Here is an 18338-nt window from a genome sequence, read left to right on the forward strand (position 1 = left end):
TTCAAGTATCTATGCTGAAGAATTTATAAAGAATATGTTGAATAATATTATCAGTGAAATCATAACAGTCAAAAGAGAAGAGAAAAGGTTCAAGTTGGTTAAACAAAAAGTAACTGAAGACAGGGTTAAAAAAGAAGCAGAAGAAAGAATAGCCAATAAACATACATTTGAATTATAAAAATTGAAACTTCAATTCGAAATGAGCAAGAATATACAGAAGAAATCTGTTATTCAAGAAGTAGATCAGCTTAAATTTGAATTGAGTCGCACCCTTCCAAAATTTAACCCAAAAGTAAAAGAGATAGTCTTTGTCTGACAGTGTTCGAAAGCCAATTGAAGTTTGCAAATATATCCGAAATAACTGTATCCCATACTTGATTGGTTCCTTATCACCTGAGATAGTCCAATTAGTTACTAAAGAAAAGGAAGAGGATTCTAAAGACTATGCAAAAGTAAAAAATATGCTTTTGAAGCAATATGTACTCACTGATGATAAATTTCAAAATATGATTAATCAACACAGAAATTGCATAGATATTAAAGAAGTACTTTGTTTTTGAACTGTAATCTTATTTTGAAGGATGGGTAAAAGAACTGAATATCACAAGTTTTGAGAAACTTCAAGATTTGATCACTGCAAATCAACTACAGAAAAGAACACTTCCCAATACCAAAAATATTTTTCGGACACTTGGTCAGACTTGAATAATATTTTTGAGCTCGCTGAAATGTGAGATTGTTATGAAAATTTGAGATTGGCATGAAGAAAAATGCACTTCCCATTGCATATATAATTTTCTTTAATGTTTTAAAAATTTGTTCCAGGAGGAATTTTCTAGTCTTAAAGAAGTTAACCTGCTCAAAAGTGTAAACTTCGACAGTTCTAAATTTACTAATCTAGACAAGGGGGGGGGGAGGGAGGAAACCTATTCAATGCCATGGTTGCAGATATCCCAGTTTCATCCAATCAAAATGTTAACTAAAGAGCCCAATCAATGTAATGAGTTAAAATTTCGCCAATTGAGTAATGTTGTATGTGGCTAAATCATCTGATTAACTATACAGTTCCATTTTTTTTAACCATTTGTGGAGAATGAGCAGTTTTTAGCACAAAAAAATAATATAATTTTTACTTATATATATAAAAAATAATAAGAAAATATTAAAAAGGAGTTAATAATAAAAATAAAAATGAATTAAATTTCTAAAGAATTCTCTTTCAATATTTCACCATATGGTCACTTACATTAAACAAAACAAACAAAAAAAAAACGCTGCAAACTTTTCTCTTTCTGACATTCAGCATAAGTCAAGACTGCCCTGCATTTCTGAAAGCTTATAAGCCATTTTTGTTTAGTTGTATGTAACTAAAATTTAAAAAAAAAAAAATTTAGCAAGAGTCACAATCAATCAGAGGGTAAATGAAAGGGTATATAATGTATTCCTCTGAGAATGGGAGGAGTTAAAGGAGCATTGGGGGGGGGGGGGAGTGCAAATTATTTTTCCAATTATAGGTCTAAAATAATGCTTTTAACATTTTTTACAAAAAAACATTTAAATATGCATCGGAAAGATACCAAAACGAATGTTTTTCAGTTGCTACATTTTCTTTACGATAGAATTTTTTCTTAAATTGTTTAAATGGTGCATTTGAAATTTTGTGAACTTTTAATAAATATTTAAAAATACTTTGAGAAGTCCTAGAAAAACCTGTGTTTTTATTCCTTCTACCGAATGCAATTGACTTCATAAAAAAGAAACCGTAATAGCAAATGTAAAAAGACCGCAATATTTTCTCTATAGGATAACATTACATTTGAAAATTGTTGGTAGCATGTATATGTCACTCTTAATTGCTTAGCTCAAAGCTAAAGGTAATATGACTTTACTTTGCGCTAATTTTCTACAAACTACTATAATAGTATTAAATAACTAGAGTGGCACTTGACATTTCAGTAAAAATCCACAAAAGCAGTACTCATTTTACAAAGAACCCTTAGAAGTTACAGTGACAATATCTTAGAAAATAACATCTCCAGAAACAACAGAGCCTCTGGACACTCTAGTAGCAATGACTGAAGCATCCAATTCCATGAAGTTGATAGATGATGAAGGAAAACGATGAGAGAACAAGAATATAAATTAAACTCATTATTAGAAGAGTATGAAGCTAGCTTTCAGTCAAGAGGAGGCTAATCTCCTTATATTGAACATAGAATCAAGACTGGAAATAGTCTGCCTGTTGCTGCACCAAGATATAGAATGACCTTGCAAAGAAAGGATCGTTCAAGAATGAGCGAAATTTCTTATTAGAGTATACAGGGGTGTTTGTGGGACCCCCAAAAATCCCCTGAAACTTTTACGGATTTACTACCGGCATTTTGGAGTTTCGAGAAGGGGGGGGGGAGAGAAATGAAAAATTACAATTATGAAGTATTGAATGACCTAATTATAAAAGTTCAATGAATTACTTTTTTTGCAAAATTAATAACCATAAATTTTCAAACATATAAATTACTACATTTTATGCAAATATTTTAAATTACCTGAATTAATTCTTTTAAAAAAATTATCTAATTTCTGCTGCTTTTTTTTTATTTTCTGATGTTTGTGGGCTTGTCTTTCTTTTGTGGTGAACTTCATAATTGCAGGAAGGTTGACTTTTATTTTCCTCATTTACAGTTGAAGAAATTTCCTCGAGAACAGCACATGCAGAGGTAGAAGCAGTTTGCTTTTCTGCTAATGTAGAAGGTTTTTCAGAGACTTTTATAGATGACTCATCTGAAATACATGTTTTTAAGTCCTCTTGATATGTTTTCCAACTTCTGTTCATATTCAGTAAGAGATCTTTGTGAATTGGATCAGTCATTGGATTTTTTGAGCCATATTTTTCACATGAGGTTTCTTTAGAAGCCATTAAATCATATTTAATAGTCTGCACTGCATCTAGGGAATCAATCTTAAGAGAGGTTCTATAGTCAGTGACAAGTGTATCCATTAAGTTGAATGCACTTTCCACTAATGGGCCATGGAAGCAGCTAAGGCAGGCTTTGACCAATTTAGCTAATGTAGGATACTTATAATCATTTGTGAAATCATCTTTTAAATTAAAAACTTTAGACCAATATTTATCAATTGTACACTTGACTTGATTTCCACTTTCATCAGATGTGTAGAGCATTTCTTTGGTGATATCAATATCACTCTGGTATAACCTTATTTCAGCTTCTACTTTTGACTTTTCATTATCACTAAAAATATGGGACATAAAAGATGATAATTTTTCAAAAGCTAATATTGTACTGGTTTTACCTCTTAGCTCTGGATCTAATGCTGTAAAACTAATTAGATATGAATTTTTAAGGGGTAATTTCTGTTTCATATGCTGAAATTTCAAAGTGAAATTCTCTTGCGTACATAAATAAAAAAATATTTCAATAAGCGAAACGAAAAATTTACACGTGCATCAATAAATGAAACGAAAATTTTACACAGCGGAGAAAAAAAAGTTGCGAAGCGATCAATGACAAATAGCTAATACGGCGAAAAATCCCCCTTCTCTACTTATTGGCGCCACGCCAGGAGAGATAAGACCTTTGAACCCAGAGTCACGTGATCGCACATCTGGTCGAACGAAGTCTCTCCCTTTTTTTTCTGCCGCGCCTACTTGCCGAAAAGAATCCAGAAGAGAATGTCTGAGAACCGGGGGAATGAGTCATAACTCGCAATAAGGAAAGAACAAAAAAGAAGTTTTTTCCCCCTTTCCACGCATTATCACTGCCTTTGGAGAAAGAAAGGAAAAGTTTTCACCACACACACTGACCTTGCGTTTTCTGCTTTCAAAGCAAACAAAATTACCCAGATCAAAATAAATTATTCATTATTATTCTTACTTCCTTTTGAACGACGATCCCCGGAATTTCCGGGTATCGAAGTTCAAAATCCCCGGAATTCCGGGGTTTCCCCGGAGCACAAACACCCCTGAGTATAGCAATGACGAATGTAAATCTCCTTATGTGTTAGTTCCTAAATCTAATGGTTACATTAGATTGTATATAGAAAGGGTGAAAGTGAGAAACTGCTGCAAAAACTAAATATTTTTCTAGCCCCTTAGCCAAAAAAAATTAAGCATCTTTGCACATGTATGAGTACGCAAATCTGCCTTTTTCTAAACAAAGAATGTTTTCTATTTTATAATAATATATAGTTATTATTGAAAGCAGCTTTTTTCATTAATATTAATTGTGTTTTATTTAAATTTTATTATTTATTTCAGTATTTGCATGTCTTTTAATGCAAAACAAATTATGCCTTTTTAATATGGACACAAACATAAAAATGATTTAAAAAAAGAAAAAAAAGATTCAATACGATAAAATTAAGCCAACTTTTATAAGATTAACAACAAAGATCACTGATCTCTTTCGATATTTCTTAAAATTAACAAATCATTTAGATGGATACATCATTCTGGAACTATCGATATTGATGTAGAAGCATAGCAAGACCAAAAATTTTGTATTTGCTTTTTATGTATGTGATAAGATTTAACACGGCAGGGATGAAAAGTTTAAATTTTCTCTTGCATTAATTCACTATATTTAATAATTTTATTTGTAGTCTAATAAAACTAAAAACTAAAGCATTCCAGAATGGCTACTATCATAAGACTGGTAAAACTGCCATGAAACTGAAGATAGAACAAAGCTATATTCTAAAGGTGTTTTTAGGTAATTTTTTTAATAGGAAAGAATAGTAACATTTAGAAATGATCAGACAATATCCCTTGTCTTATCCCTTTTTACTTTTGAAGTTTAATAAAGGTCCTTTATGAATGGCCTGACAATTTAATAAAAGCCTGCTTTTTAACCTACAGGGGAAAAAATTTATCTTATTTTAACTTTTAAAGACTTAATTGAAAAATGTGATCATATATTTTATGAAGAATTGAAAACACTTTAACAAATCCTAGTTTTTATAAATAATGGAAACAAATTCATGAAGTTAAAAATAAAAAAAAATGTTGGCTTTAAACTTAGAAGCAAAATTAAAAGTAAAAAAAAAAGTCCCGCTGAAGTTTTATTTATTTTTTAAGGCCAGTGCCAGACAATATATTGCATTACTTTGGAATTTTTAAAGTTTAAATTAAAACAAAGAAAATATTTTTTATCCCACGATTTTAACAGCCGTAAACTAATGTGACTCCACAATTCGAAGAAGTAACGATATTGTTTTGAACATAATTATAATAAAAGTCATTTTTAGTAATTGTATCAAAAACCAACTTTTTAAAAATTGCTAAAACTAATGTAAAAATAATGCATTCATTAAAACAAAATTGATAAATTTTTTGTGATAATATGCTTTGATTTTATGGTGTAAATATGCTAAAATTTTGCTTTTATTTTTTAATTAAACTCAAAATTAAAATTTTGAAAGAAAAATCATTCTTAATGGGCCTTTATTATCCCAAAAATAACTTCCCAAATGTCATGCTCCTAATGCTTGGAAGGCGAATGCTGTACATTTATCAGAATGAATGTTTACATGTAAAGAGATATTTCACTGGGTGGTGGGGAACATTTCTGTAAGTTACAATAAGGAAAAAAAAATCATTATAAAATATAAACCAGAAAGAATAAAAGTTAAAAAGTTTTTTTTTTTTTTTTTTTTTTTTACTTCAATAAAATTTTAAATATCAGATCCAGCAGTTTTTTTTCTTTTTTCCCTTAATAAAAACTAAGATTGGTCCAATAAATAATAATTTGCAAATAGATGGGGACATTCATAAAAAATGAAAGAAATCACAATAATTGAAAATTTATGGCTTCAAATTAAACTAATTAAAGAAGCATAAAGAGACTTATTATAAGCCTGGTGGCATAGCATGGATAACTTTGCACCCAGTAGCAAATCTATAAATAAAAACTGCATTTATGCCTAAACATGAAGGCCCTCATCTTGTAATTACAAAGAGAATTCCAACGGCATATGAGATTGCAGATTTTGAAACTCCTGATTAACTATTAGACACTTATCATATCAATATGATGAGATATCTCCATCAAAAGATTATGGACCTGTAGCTCTCATAAAAATGAAGGGCAGTCCTCAAAAAATTGGACTACACAATACGACTTTTTATTGAAATGTCACAGCCTGAGGGGGAGACTTGTAACCATAAGCTGGAGGGTGGCCACCCATTTCTGCAACTTGGCAGCCGACATGCCAAGTAAGTGCACCAGTACACTTTGTTTTTTAGTGGCGTACAAAGGCAAGAATTTTGCAAATTTCCTTGAGTAAATTTAATTTTTCTTTTATTTTTAATTCATTTTACTGTAATTATCTTATATAATTAAATTCCTTTGACGTGTACCTAGCTTCTTTTCTATTTGGATTGTGTTACTTACCTAATTTTCACCTAGCCAGTTTACACATCAGTGCACATTTGATGTTACATGTTTTAATTTTGGCAACTAAATATTGGTTTCATTACAGAAATAATGTAAATCAATTAAAGTTACAAAAATAAAATTCTTCACAATTTAAAATAATATTTTTGGAAAATATATTTAACTACATTTTTAATAATTTTTAAATCTCTTCAATCTATGTAATTCAATAAGGAAATATTTTTAATGCAAAATACTCACATTGAAAGTGATTAATGATATTAAATTTCATTCAATCAAATGGCTTATAAATTTCAATATTCTTGAGCAGATACAGTGGAGCTTTCATATCTTAAATTTTATCAAAACAATTAACAACCGTATCAGCAACACTATTTTGTACTTGCTATAAGTTCACAATCAAAAATTAATAAAATGAACAAACCTCATTCACAACTAAATCAGGTGATGAAGATGCATTTTTAGGTTTCAGATCCAACAAATCTTCGGCTCTCTGATCAAGATTAATATTTTCCCTGGAATCTTTATCAGCAATGAAAGCTGAGCAAACATGAAAGATTCCATGGATATTAATGCGCAGCTTCACAACAATTTTGGCACTTTCCCCAGAAGGCAATTGGTTTATGTTTTTAATTATAAAAGAACCTGAAAATCATAAATAATCACTTAGGAGGGAAACATAAACATTACATATAACATTTTGTATCTATCATAGTGATTCTTTAATTACCTATAAATGATTCATTTTCCTTTCCAGAATAGTAAGATGCATTCAGAACAAAATCTTCTTTTCTGAAGAAGGTAAGGAGCTTGGAAAAAGGAATGGGATGGTTTCTTTGAAAAACATCAATATCACTAAAATAATGAAAACAGCAAGTGTTATAAAATTTGAGAAGGCTCAACACATGAAGATGATAGAAATACAGAATCTGGACTTCATATTTTGCTTGGTCATGAAAACAACTACGCATGTAACTTCTGATTATATAGAGAATGACTTAAAAAAAAAAAAAAAAAAAAAAAGAAGCTGCTTTTTGGAAAATTTCTTTTATTGAAGTTACAATTTAAGAACATTCACAATAAAACAAGTTTTTAAGTCAGAATTACAAAATATTAAAAAAAATTAGTACTGTCAATACTACACTCAGAAATATTCAATGCTTCTAAAATAATGTCAACAATATCTATAGTTAACTTGAGATAGGTCGTTTATTAAGTTATTTGCTATAGAAATAAAATTTTATTGAAAATATTTCTGTTCACCATAGAAATTTAAATTACTGAATAGGTTTCCTTCGTCTCTGCCCTCCCCCTCAACAAATACTGTGAAGTAATAGAAAGGCTTTAGTGAAGATATTGTGACAATTGGTTAAATAATTAACTATTTATTGATTAGAAACTATATTTCATTTTACATGTGCAGTATTGTGTCAGCAAAGATTTTTTATTGAAAGATCTCTTTAACAACAAAATTGTTTTGATGCTTCTTATTAAAAATTGATTTGGAATTTGTATTTAATGTTGATGGAGACAGAAATTCATTGCTTCCATTTTCCAATTGTTGACATATATAACTATGTTAAAACCACTAACACTAAAACCACTATGTTAAAACCACTGCTTGATTAAATTTTGTCATTCTTGGAAAATTATAAATAACTTACAGGGAGAAAAAAAAAAAAAAAAAAAAAGAGTTTTTTGTTATTTTTAAAAATCTTTTTGTCACTCATAATTTTTTCAAGAACTAAAGAATAAAAAAACATTTTAGTACAACAAACTTTCTTATTTTAATTAAAAATAACGTTGTAAACAATATAGAATTCATGCATTATAATATTTTATCTAAAATTCTTTTGCTTTAAAAAGCATTTGTTGGCTTTTGTTCAGTGTAGTAATAAATATATCTTTACTTCTTTTTTTCACATACCTTCCAAGATACCAACAGTTGGCAATAAAATACTGAATTTATTAACATATTAAATAGATATTTTATCTGATTTTGCAAAATGACTTCAAAACAGCATGTTTATAAACATAAGTAATTTTCATAATCATTTAAAATTAAACATTTTACAATATTTACATTTATTACATGTAATTACTTTGTTTGTAAATTTATTATAACAAACAGCATCTATCATGGTGCATAGTGAGAAACTATGCAAAAATCAAGTACTTTTAATCACCTTTAGCCAAAAAACTTACGCACCTTTATACATCTATAAATATGTAAACCAACGTATTTTCTAAGAATATGATATTTTCTGTTTTATAATAATGCTTGGTTTTTATTGAATTTTTTAAAAGATAAATTTTAAGTGTGTATTTTTTAAATTTTAATATTTATTTCTGTATTTGCACAATATTTGCATAACATCTGTTATAAAACATATAATGTTCTTTTGTTTTTAACAAAAAAAAAAAAAAAAAAAAAAAAAAAAAAAAAAAATCTATCAACAGCAATAAATTAAGTCAACTTTTATAAAATTAACAATAAAAACCTGTGCTTTTTTTTCAATATTTCTTAAAATGTCTTGGATTTAGAAGCATAACATAACCAAACAGTTTGTATTTGATTTTTATTTTTGAAACAACAAATAACGTTCAATATAGCTGGGATGGAAAGTGTAAATTTCCTGTTCTATTAACTGCTATATTAAAAAAAAAAAAGGGAGCATTTTTTTTATCATGATTTTAACAGCAGTAAAATAATGCGATGTGATGATTTAATGAAGTAATGACATTATTTTGAATTTCATCATAATAAAAATCATTGTTATAAATTATGTCAAAAATTAACTTTTTAAAAATTACTAAAACAAAAAATGCATTCATTCAAACAAAATTTTGATTATTGAAAAGCTATTTTTTCAAGTCTTTAAAATGGAATTAAAACAATTTTTGTTCAATAATATGCTTTGATGTTATGGTGAAAACATGTTAAAATTCTGTTTTTATTTTTTAATTAAACTTCAAATTGAAATTTTGAAAAATCTGTGTTTAGTCGGCCCCCATCAAAAAAATAAAATAAAAAAAATACAAATTTTATGCTTCTAAGTTCAATGGTTTATGCTACACATTGCTCTGTCAATCAGGATAAACCTTAATATACAAATAGAGGTTTCATCAAGAATAAAATTTTTTATAAAAGTTATAAAAAGTAAAGCAATAGTTGTTATAAAATAATAGAATCTGTATCTAGAAAAATTAAAGTTTTGAATATAAAATTGAATAAAATTATTCAATGAACTGCTTGGAAATTTTAATTAAGTTTAAATGAAAGCAAAGAAAGCATTTTTTTTATCATGATTTTAACAGTGATAAAATAACATGACTTAATGAATCAAAGAAGTTGTTTTATTTAATTAGTTCTGAATGCTTTGATGTTACAGTAATAATGCTTTATACTTTGATTACAGTGGTAAAGCGTTACAATTCTGCTTTTATTTTTTAAAACTAAACTTTTAAAATTTTGAAATATTTGTCCTTAGTGAGCCTCTAATAACCAAGAAGTAACTTTCCAAATCACATGTTCTTAACTTCAATGGTTTATGTTGCACATTGCTCTCTCAATCAGGTCAAACCTTTACATGTAAAGGATGTTTTCAGTGGGGGAAAATACTATGGGAGTTATAAAAAATAATTATTATAAAATTATAGTATCTAAACCCTGAAGAATAAAAGTTTGGAAAGCTTATTTTTTATTTTGCAGTGGCAGTAATAGCAGTTTTCTTCCTCTTGGTAAAAACTAAAATTTTGCAAAACTAGTCCAACAAATAATAATTTTCAAAATGGATGGGTTATTTAAAAAGTTTACCATGGAAGAAATTACGATAATTGAAATCTCATGGTTTCAAGATAAAATCTTATCATACTAGATTTTATGCGATCAACTAAAATAATTGACAACGAAAATTAATTACATTTCAGTACAGAAATTTCCCAGAAAATAAACAATTTTCATTTCTTGTTAAATTTACATGAAATTAAAATTGATCTAATTCCAAAACTATTGACAACAAAAGATTATGCATTTCATTTGTTTCTAGTTTAAATATTAGAAAAAAAAAAAGACATTAGCACTTTATTTTTAATTTGATATTCAAACAAGTCTGCAATAAAAATAATCATCTGACAATTAAATAATTCAGCAAATTAAAGAAGCAGATAAAAAATCCCGATATCGAGCAGACAAATGTAATTTATGATTAAAAAAAAAAAAAACCTTGTGTTCTACAATAATTAGCAAATAAAAACTCCATGCTTTGAGAAAAAGCCAATGAAAAATGTTGATAAAGTCTCAATTCCACAGACTTCACCTTGGAATAAAAAATGTCTCTTATTATTATAAAATAATTTATTAAGGTGATTTTTTATATTCCATTTTTTATTATCATTTAATACTGTCTCATTAAAAAAACCTTCTGATATAGATTAAGAGCAATTTACATTTTATATATTAAATGTCTAATAAATAAAATTGATCTTTTCACAGCAATAATAACAGAAATCAATCTGTCTGCATATTTAACATAAATTTTCAAGAAATAATATTAAAATTAATTAGTGGATGAGTAAAGTGAATTGGTCAGGACTGTATCAATCAATAATAAAATCTGTAAATTACATACCCTCTTTCATTTTTTGATATATTCCAAGATAATTTTATTGTGTATGGTTGCACATCAGTTATGTGGAATTCTCTTACTTTTACAGTTGGGGATAGCATTGCTGCCTGAAATAAGAGGGGGAAGAAATAAGAAATACTTAAAACTAACAAACCACCATCTTAATTCATAATTATAAACAAAATTAGACATTTTCAATGATTTAAAGATATTAAATTATGGTAATTGTTAAAGTATTTAAGCAGAAGGTTTCACATGAGACCTACTTGCAGAGCACAGCCTCGTGCAACAGCTTCATCTTGATTTAAAGTTGTGCTGGGTTCAATTCCAAAAATCTTTTTCACAATGTTTCTTATAGCTGGAATTCTAGTAGATCCTCCAACAAGCTCAACGCTGCTTATATCATTTGGAGATAAATCTTAAAAAAATCAGAGTAATAAATGCAAGTTAATTTGAGCAATTTGCCACAATTATCTGATAAAAAATTGGCCACCTTCCAACTATTCACTAAAAATATCAGTTATGTTTAATCTTAATAATTTCTTGCGCATCAATTTATGACAAAAATTAAAAGTTATATTATTTTAATCGCTTTAAACTTTTTATGTTTTTGTATACACAAATCTTTTAATGGAGTTGAATTCTGTAACATTAGAGGGCCATAAAAAATTTAAAGTTTAATCTTTTAAAGTTTTATTAATTAAGTTATTATGTTATTGTAGCATGCAGTCTATCACAGTTATGAAATTTTACTTCCCAATTCCTCCATGTAAAATGCATAGATAATAGGTATAATTTTTTTCGTAACTTTCAATAATGAAAGTACATCATAAAATTAAATGTTTAATTAAACAACAAAAATGGTTAGTAAAATCTACTGTTTAAAATAAAACATATATTTTTTTAACAAATTGCCAACATATGGAAAAATTTGAATAATAATTAAACTGGTATTAAAAATATAATTTTAAAAAAAATTAAAATGATGTAAATTTAATTTTGTGAAGCTAAAATGCAAAAAGTGTTATAATATTGCTTAATTCTTAATTAATTAAAACTTTTTAAAATCACTTTCAGTTGCATTTTTCAACCTTTCAAAGTACATCTGTGCTATATTTCAAAGCTCTAGATAAACAGTTTAGATCATCAACACCACACAAAACATATATATTTTCTCTATTATAACTAGAAGTGATATAGAAATAAAAATGCTCACTTGTTTCTATCAACAACCTTTTGAAAACATCCTCTACTCTTTTAAATGTATCAGTGCAAAGTTCTTCTAGCTTATCTCTAGAGAATAAAAAGCAATCAATAGACAAGCAATACCAAAAATTAATTAATTAAAAAAAAGAAAGAAAACAATAAAAAGTAGAATTTTTGTAATCCAATTATTTTCATTCTTTTAATTCTTCATACATGGGGCAATGACTCACACAGAATCAAAATTTAATGAAATGACTGATTTACCAATACATAAGTTCTAAAAATATTTAAGAAGTTATTGTTATTAAAATGCACAAAGGAACAAAATTTGACAAAATGAATACATCATGAAGCAAGTGAAATGATTATAAAATTTCATTTTCAACACATGAAATGAGTCAAGATAAATAAAAGTGTATAAAAATAATTTAAATGGTCACAAAACAAAATAACTTACCTTCCCAAGCTGCTACTCACATCTATATCATCCATAAAACATTCAATGTTTAAAGGCAATACTTGTGGATTTGCACTAAGTTGTTTTTTCAGCTTTTCACATTCCTGTAGTAAGCGAACTATAGCACGTTGATTTGAAAGGATATTTAAATTATATTTGTTTTTAAATTCTTGATTAAAATAGCGTACTATGCAATTGTCAATGTCTCGTCCACCACCACAGGTATCCCATGCACTGCAGATGACCTACAAAATTTCAATAAAAGGAAGCACACAAAATTTCAATAAAAGGAAGCATACAAAATTCACTCCATATTTTAAATAAATTCATTACATTTCAAAAACTATTTTTAGTTGGGATAATTTCGATTATCATTATTTTTATATTTCTTCAAAATGATATATTCACCTTTAATCGCCCTTGGTAAAAATCAACAACAGAAGCTTGCACTGCTGAATGACCAATGTCAACAAATACCACCTTTTTAGGCTTTGTATCACTTAAATCTTGTCTGTAAAAACCATATGCTAGAGCCACTAATGAAAGAAAAAAAAGTTTACATATCAACATATGGGAAATATTATACAATATACATAAGTTATCAAAATTTGAATCTAGCTGGAAGTTTAATAACAGAAATTGTGGGGAAAAAAATTCTAAAACTGTTTTACTTTATATGAAATTCAACACATCAGAAGTTTTTTCCCGTACAGGAAAGATTCAAAACAACAAAATATTGTGAATATAAGTTATTATTAGATGACAACATACAACATTTTACATTAATGCAATAAAATAACTATAAGTGGTAATGTGAATGAACTAAGTATAAATTAAATATTTCTCAAAAATTTGCTTTGGAATTTTTCTACACTATGAGTCTAGTTAAAAAAAAAAGGAGGGGGGCATAAAAGTAAAAAACAACAACAACAACAACAAAAAAAAAAACAATACAATAAATAAACTTTTACTGTTCAGACATAACATTTTCCATCTAAGTTCTCTCTTATGCCTTTTTATTCTTTTTATATTTGAGGTTTCTTAAATCAAATGTAATATGCTCTTGATTATTTTACTCAATTAAAAAATAATTCTTTATTATAAAATGAAGAGTAAGTTATTTTTTAAAGATGTTGCAAATACACATCTTCAACAATCCTTCTACGAGATGAAAGCATAGAACAAGCTGTGACATAGAAATGTCTCTTACATTCTAGGCCTACCTTTTCACAATATTTAATCATTTATCAACATAATAAAACAAAATAAAATAACTTTTGCAATGAATAAGTTCAGATTTTATGTTAATACCTTAATTTTAAAAGTATTCTTTCATAGTAAGTAAGTAAACTTTAAAAGTAAAGTAAACTTTCTTAAAAAGTATAGTGCAACACATAGCAAACGTTTATAAATTATTGCTTTATTATCAAAGATAAGAAATTATAAATAAACAAAGTTTTCTTTAGTCTAAAAAGGAATTTTTTTTTATGGTATTACTGAGATAAGAAGAAAGTGATAGAACTTTGGTTTCTTTAGTAATAGTTTAGTTTCTTTTGGTTAATATGCTATTATTTAAAATAGCATATTGAATGAAAGTTTATATTTACATACAAAAAAAGACCATTTATCTTTATTTATTATCTAGAATTTAACAAGACTAAATTCATATATTACCTCTTGTATTCCTTAACTGTAAGTCGCACGAAATTAAGAATTCAGGTGAAATAAAATACAAAACAATTTTGTTATCATGATACACATTTAATATACCTTATTACTTTTAAAAAACATTACAAAGCAAGATTAAAAGAAATTTATTCATTTTTGATCATTCAGGTATTTGGATATCAATTTCTGCCACATCTGAAGATTTTTTCAGTAGGCGGTTTCATGGAACTAATCAGGAACAAATAAGATATTATATTTCTAAAAGGATAATGTACATTTTTTAGGTATTTCAATTTCAGTATTAAATATTCAAATATTTCCAATATAGCAGTGAATGTATTAAAGGGCAAATGCGATGCAACAAGTTTTAATGTCCATAAAAATTCAGCTTTAAATTATTGTTCTTGAACTAAAAATTTGAAATAGGTTTATTTTTGGATTTCATGTGACATCTTTTCCTGTATTCCTTCCTTAGATACTAAGTCCATAATTAATGATGACTCTTTTGGGCTGGCATGTAGTCTTGTATGTTTCTCTTTTTTTGACATGACTAGTAAATGCCTGTTTTCCCGTATTAATTAGATTTATTATCTTACAAAGCGAACAGTACATGGTAAATACATCTTCTTAAACTCATTCAGCAAAATCAGGATTGATTTTTTTTTTTTTATTTGTCCAATTCATATTAAATACGGATTTTGAGCAGCACATCGTTTAAAAAATTTTCTCTAAAAGAATTTACCTTTGAATAATATCACAGTTTCTCAAATAATAAACAAACTCAAGTATGGTAGACTAAACATCACCCCACTGCTTCTGCAGATTGAATGTTGCTGTGTTGATTCTTTGCTAAAGAAGCCAGAAACCTTGAACAATCCAGTACACGATCACATTTGCAGATGCAAATACAGTGGTCAGGAGAAGACTTGTGAATCTGTACCTTGAAGTCACTTGCCATAGATTTCAACTGACCCAGAAACATAAATTCCATAACAACTAGATTAAGAATATATCACTATAAAGGCAAGAAAATTTATCCCAACAAAACAAGATTATACATTTACTGTAAAAACTGCCCTGAAATCCAGCTCACACCAAAACGTATCTTTGAGCACCCAGCTTTCATTACAAATATATTAGCCAATTAAGTGCATTTGACATGTATACACTTCATTTTGATCCAAACGAAGAGCAAATTTTTATCTAATAAAAATAAAACCTTACTTGTTTTATAATGATTTTTTTTTTGCAACCATTGGACCCTTATGCAACCATTTGGATTGCAAGCGTGTATATGCATCATGGTTTGACTTTATAAAATAAATTCCACAGTTAACTGACTAAAACTCAGAATGGTACCACTCATAGACCCATTACAGGAAATCGTGTATAACCCTGAGGCATCAAAAGGCTGTAATTTTTCGACCTTTGAGGGGGGAAGGCACTGATATTGAATGTTTAAAGAAACATATTGTTTTTAAAATTCTCAGAGCAATGCTATTTTGTCTTTTTCTTTTTGCTGCTAAACCAAGGATACAATGACAAAGAACAATTAATGACCTTTTGCCTGAACTATTGAATCTATTACATTTGGAGTGTTTCCACACAAGTAGTTGCAATTACATGATACTCTTCCTCATCACACAACAGCTATAAGAATAGGGTTAAATGCGAAATTCTGTAACAGGTGTATTAGCTTACAAGGGTCTCTTAAGTTTTCTCAAATTTATTTTTATTCATGCCTCTTTATTTTTATTCATGCTGTCGATTTCCCTTATTGAATTTTGTAGACATAGCATAGCTTTGCCAATGAATTCAAAAAGCCTGTCTTGATATCACAAGTGATTCATTTGATTACATATATGCAATCATTATTAGAAGAATGAAACTTTGTATAAATTTCAAAATTGCTAATTTCAAACTAGTTTTTTTTAAGCATTTCAATTAATGCATTATTTGACCGTTTTTTTTAAAAAATAATAACAATAAATTCATTATTATTTACTGATTCTACTTTTATAATAAACCTATTATGATATGTGTATCATTCTTGAAATGCAAAATGAAAAATCTGCCTGTGATATCAAAAATTCATCTATCAATCAACTGGTCTAATCAACAAATGAGTCTCTTAATATCTTAGCAAATTTTGAAGATAGGAACACGAAATAATATGCTTACAGATAAGTGCAAGGAAACATTTTACTCCTACTTTTTCAATATGATGGTCATATAAAAATTTCATAAAAAAACTCAAGAGAAGCCAAAATATTGTCATACAATTGTTTACCATATTTAAATTGAGCAGGTGGAGATATATGCCTAACTACTATATTTAAGGCATTAAAAAAATTATTAGAACATAGTTTTTTACTCTTTTAGGATATTTACAGTGGTAACTCATCAAAAAAGCAAAATTAGTTCCTCAATCTTACTAGCAAAACAATTTCTGTATAGGAATCTATACAAAATAAGACAATGTGTTTTATTCTGGGGGAAAAAAAAGGACCCCCCCCACAGACACATATTTTTAGCAAGATTTCAAAATTTAGCAAAAATGAGACATAACATTATCATTAAATGAATTCGTAATACACATAGCTACTGCCTTAATAGGGCCATGCTTCTCAACATATGAAGTAATAATTTCCCATGGTTTCAGCATTTTCCTTATTTCACTGGAAAATTATTGCTCTGTTTTCTCTATTATTCCTTTTTCTCCTGATTAAATCTTCACAGCTTTTTACTGTGGTGCACAGTATAGTTTTATGGACTCTTCTGTAGTTCTGGCTATGCTCTTCCGGCAGCCCATCAATGTCATTATTGACTTCTAGTTCCCACAATCTTGGTCAGGGAAAAAATCTTGTCGATTAAGGCTCCAAAGACACTAGTCAAACCTCTTAGAATCACATTCAGCAATGGTATCCACAAAAACTTTCATACAGATATAAAGGTTCTTTTCAAACAAGCTTGACTGACTAGCATCAGTCAATACAATTGGATAGGCATGTACAAGCTAATCCAGCATGCAGCATCACTTTCTATGAAATATCACTCATTAAATGAGTCACTTATATATATTTTGTTTTGCTTGTTATACAAGGTTTGATGATATATATATGTTTTTGAAGGATTTTTCAAAAATATCCTCCAGTGCAATTTTTTTCTAGGTGTAATCAGAAATGCAATAAATGGTCTTGAAAAGGAGTTTACTTGAATATGCCTTATTTTAGTGAAGGATGGAATGAGAATGAGGATTGGGAATGTATGGGCGACAATAAAAATGTATCACATAGGATCAGATGGTGCAAACTGCACAAGACTACATCAGCAATTAAAAGTTAAAAACCAAACCCACACATACCAGCAGTCGGTTCATTCAAAAGGCGAAGGACATTTAAATTAGCAATCTGGCAAATATCCAGCATGGCTCTACGCTCAGAATCAGTGAAAAAAACAGGAACCTGAAAATATATTAAAACTTTAAAGAATAAATAAAGTCATTCAAATATATATATTATTAAATATTAATTACAAATAAGGAAATAATAGCATACATAACCAGAGCATTGCATTTTAGAAAACTGCTAAATAATTCACAATATTAACACTTTCAAATATTAATTCTAAGCAATAATAAATAAATAAAAAATTGCAATTCATCTGTTCTGTAAATAAAGATGAATATGTGTGTTGACATTTTAGAGACCAAACTATTTGACTTGGAGTCACCAAACTTGGTGAATTCATACTTGAGAAGGTATAAATATGCACTTTGTAGTGATCTTTTTGAAATTTTAATTTAATTAAAAATTAAGTGAAGTTTTGACATTTTTCAGTATTATTTCCAAAAATATTACAACAGAGAAATAATTTTTATTTCATCTTAAAATTAAAAAAATCACTATTTTTTTATTGTTACTAATTTGATATCCATGTACATCTTCCCTGAATTTTGGCAATTTT

At 27.8% G+C, this 18338-nt stretch overlaps 1 protein-coding gene across 1 annotated transcript in view; it reads right to left on the minus strand.

Moving 5' to 3' along the window:
- Positions 1 to 18338, minus strand: part of LOC129962746 (heat shock 70 kDa protein 4L-like) — a 61724-nt gene that overhangs the window by 31743 nt on the left and 11643 nt on the right. The window contains exons 4-11 of the mRNA XM_056076730.1: positions 17737 to 17836; positions 13113 to 13240; positions 12705 to 12949; positions 12258 to 12334; positions 11308 to 11459; positions 11045 to 11148; positions 7144 to 7268; positions 6838 to 7058 (exon numbers count right to left, since the gene is read on the minus strand). Of these exons, the coding sequence (XP_055932705.1) occupies positions 6838 to 7058; positions 7144 to 7268; positions 11045 to 11148; positions 11308 to 11459; positions 12258 to 12334; positions 12705 to 12949; positions 13113 to 13240; positions 17737 to 17836 (1152 nt within the window). The remainder of the gene's footprint in view (positions 1 to 6837; positions 7059 to 7143; positions 7269 to 11044; positions 11149 to 11307; positions 11460 to 12257; positions 12335 to 12704; positions 12950 to 13112; positions 13241 to 17736; positions 17837 to 18338) is intronic.

The sequence above is a fragment of the Argiope bruennichi genome, chromosome 3 (genome assembly GCF_947563725.1).
Source record: "Argiope bruennichi chromosome 3, qqArgBrue1.1, whole genome shotgun sequence".
Lineage (NCBI taxonomy): Eukaryota > Metazoa > Arthropoda > Arachnida > Araneae > Araneidae > Argiope > Argiope bruennichi.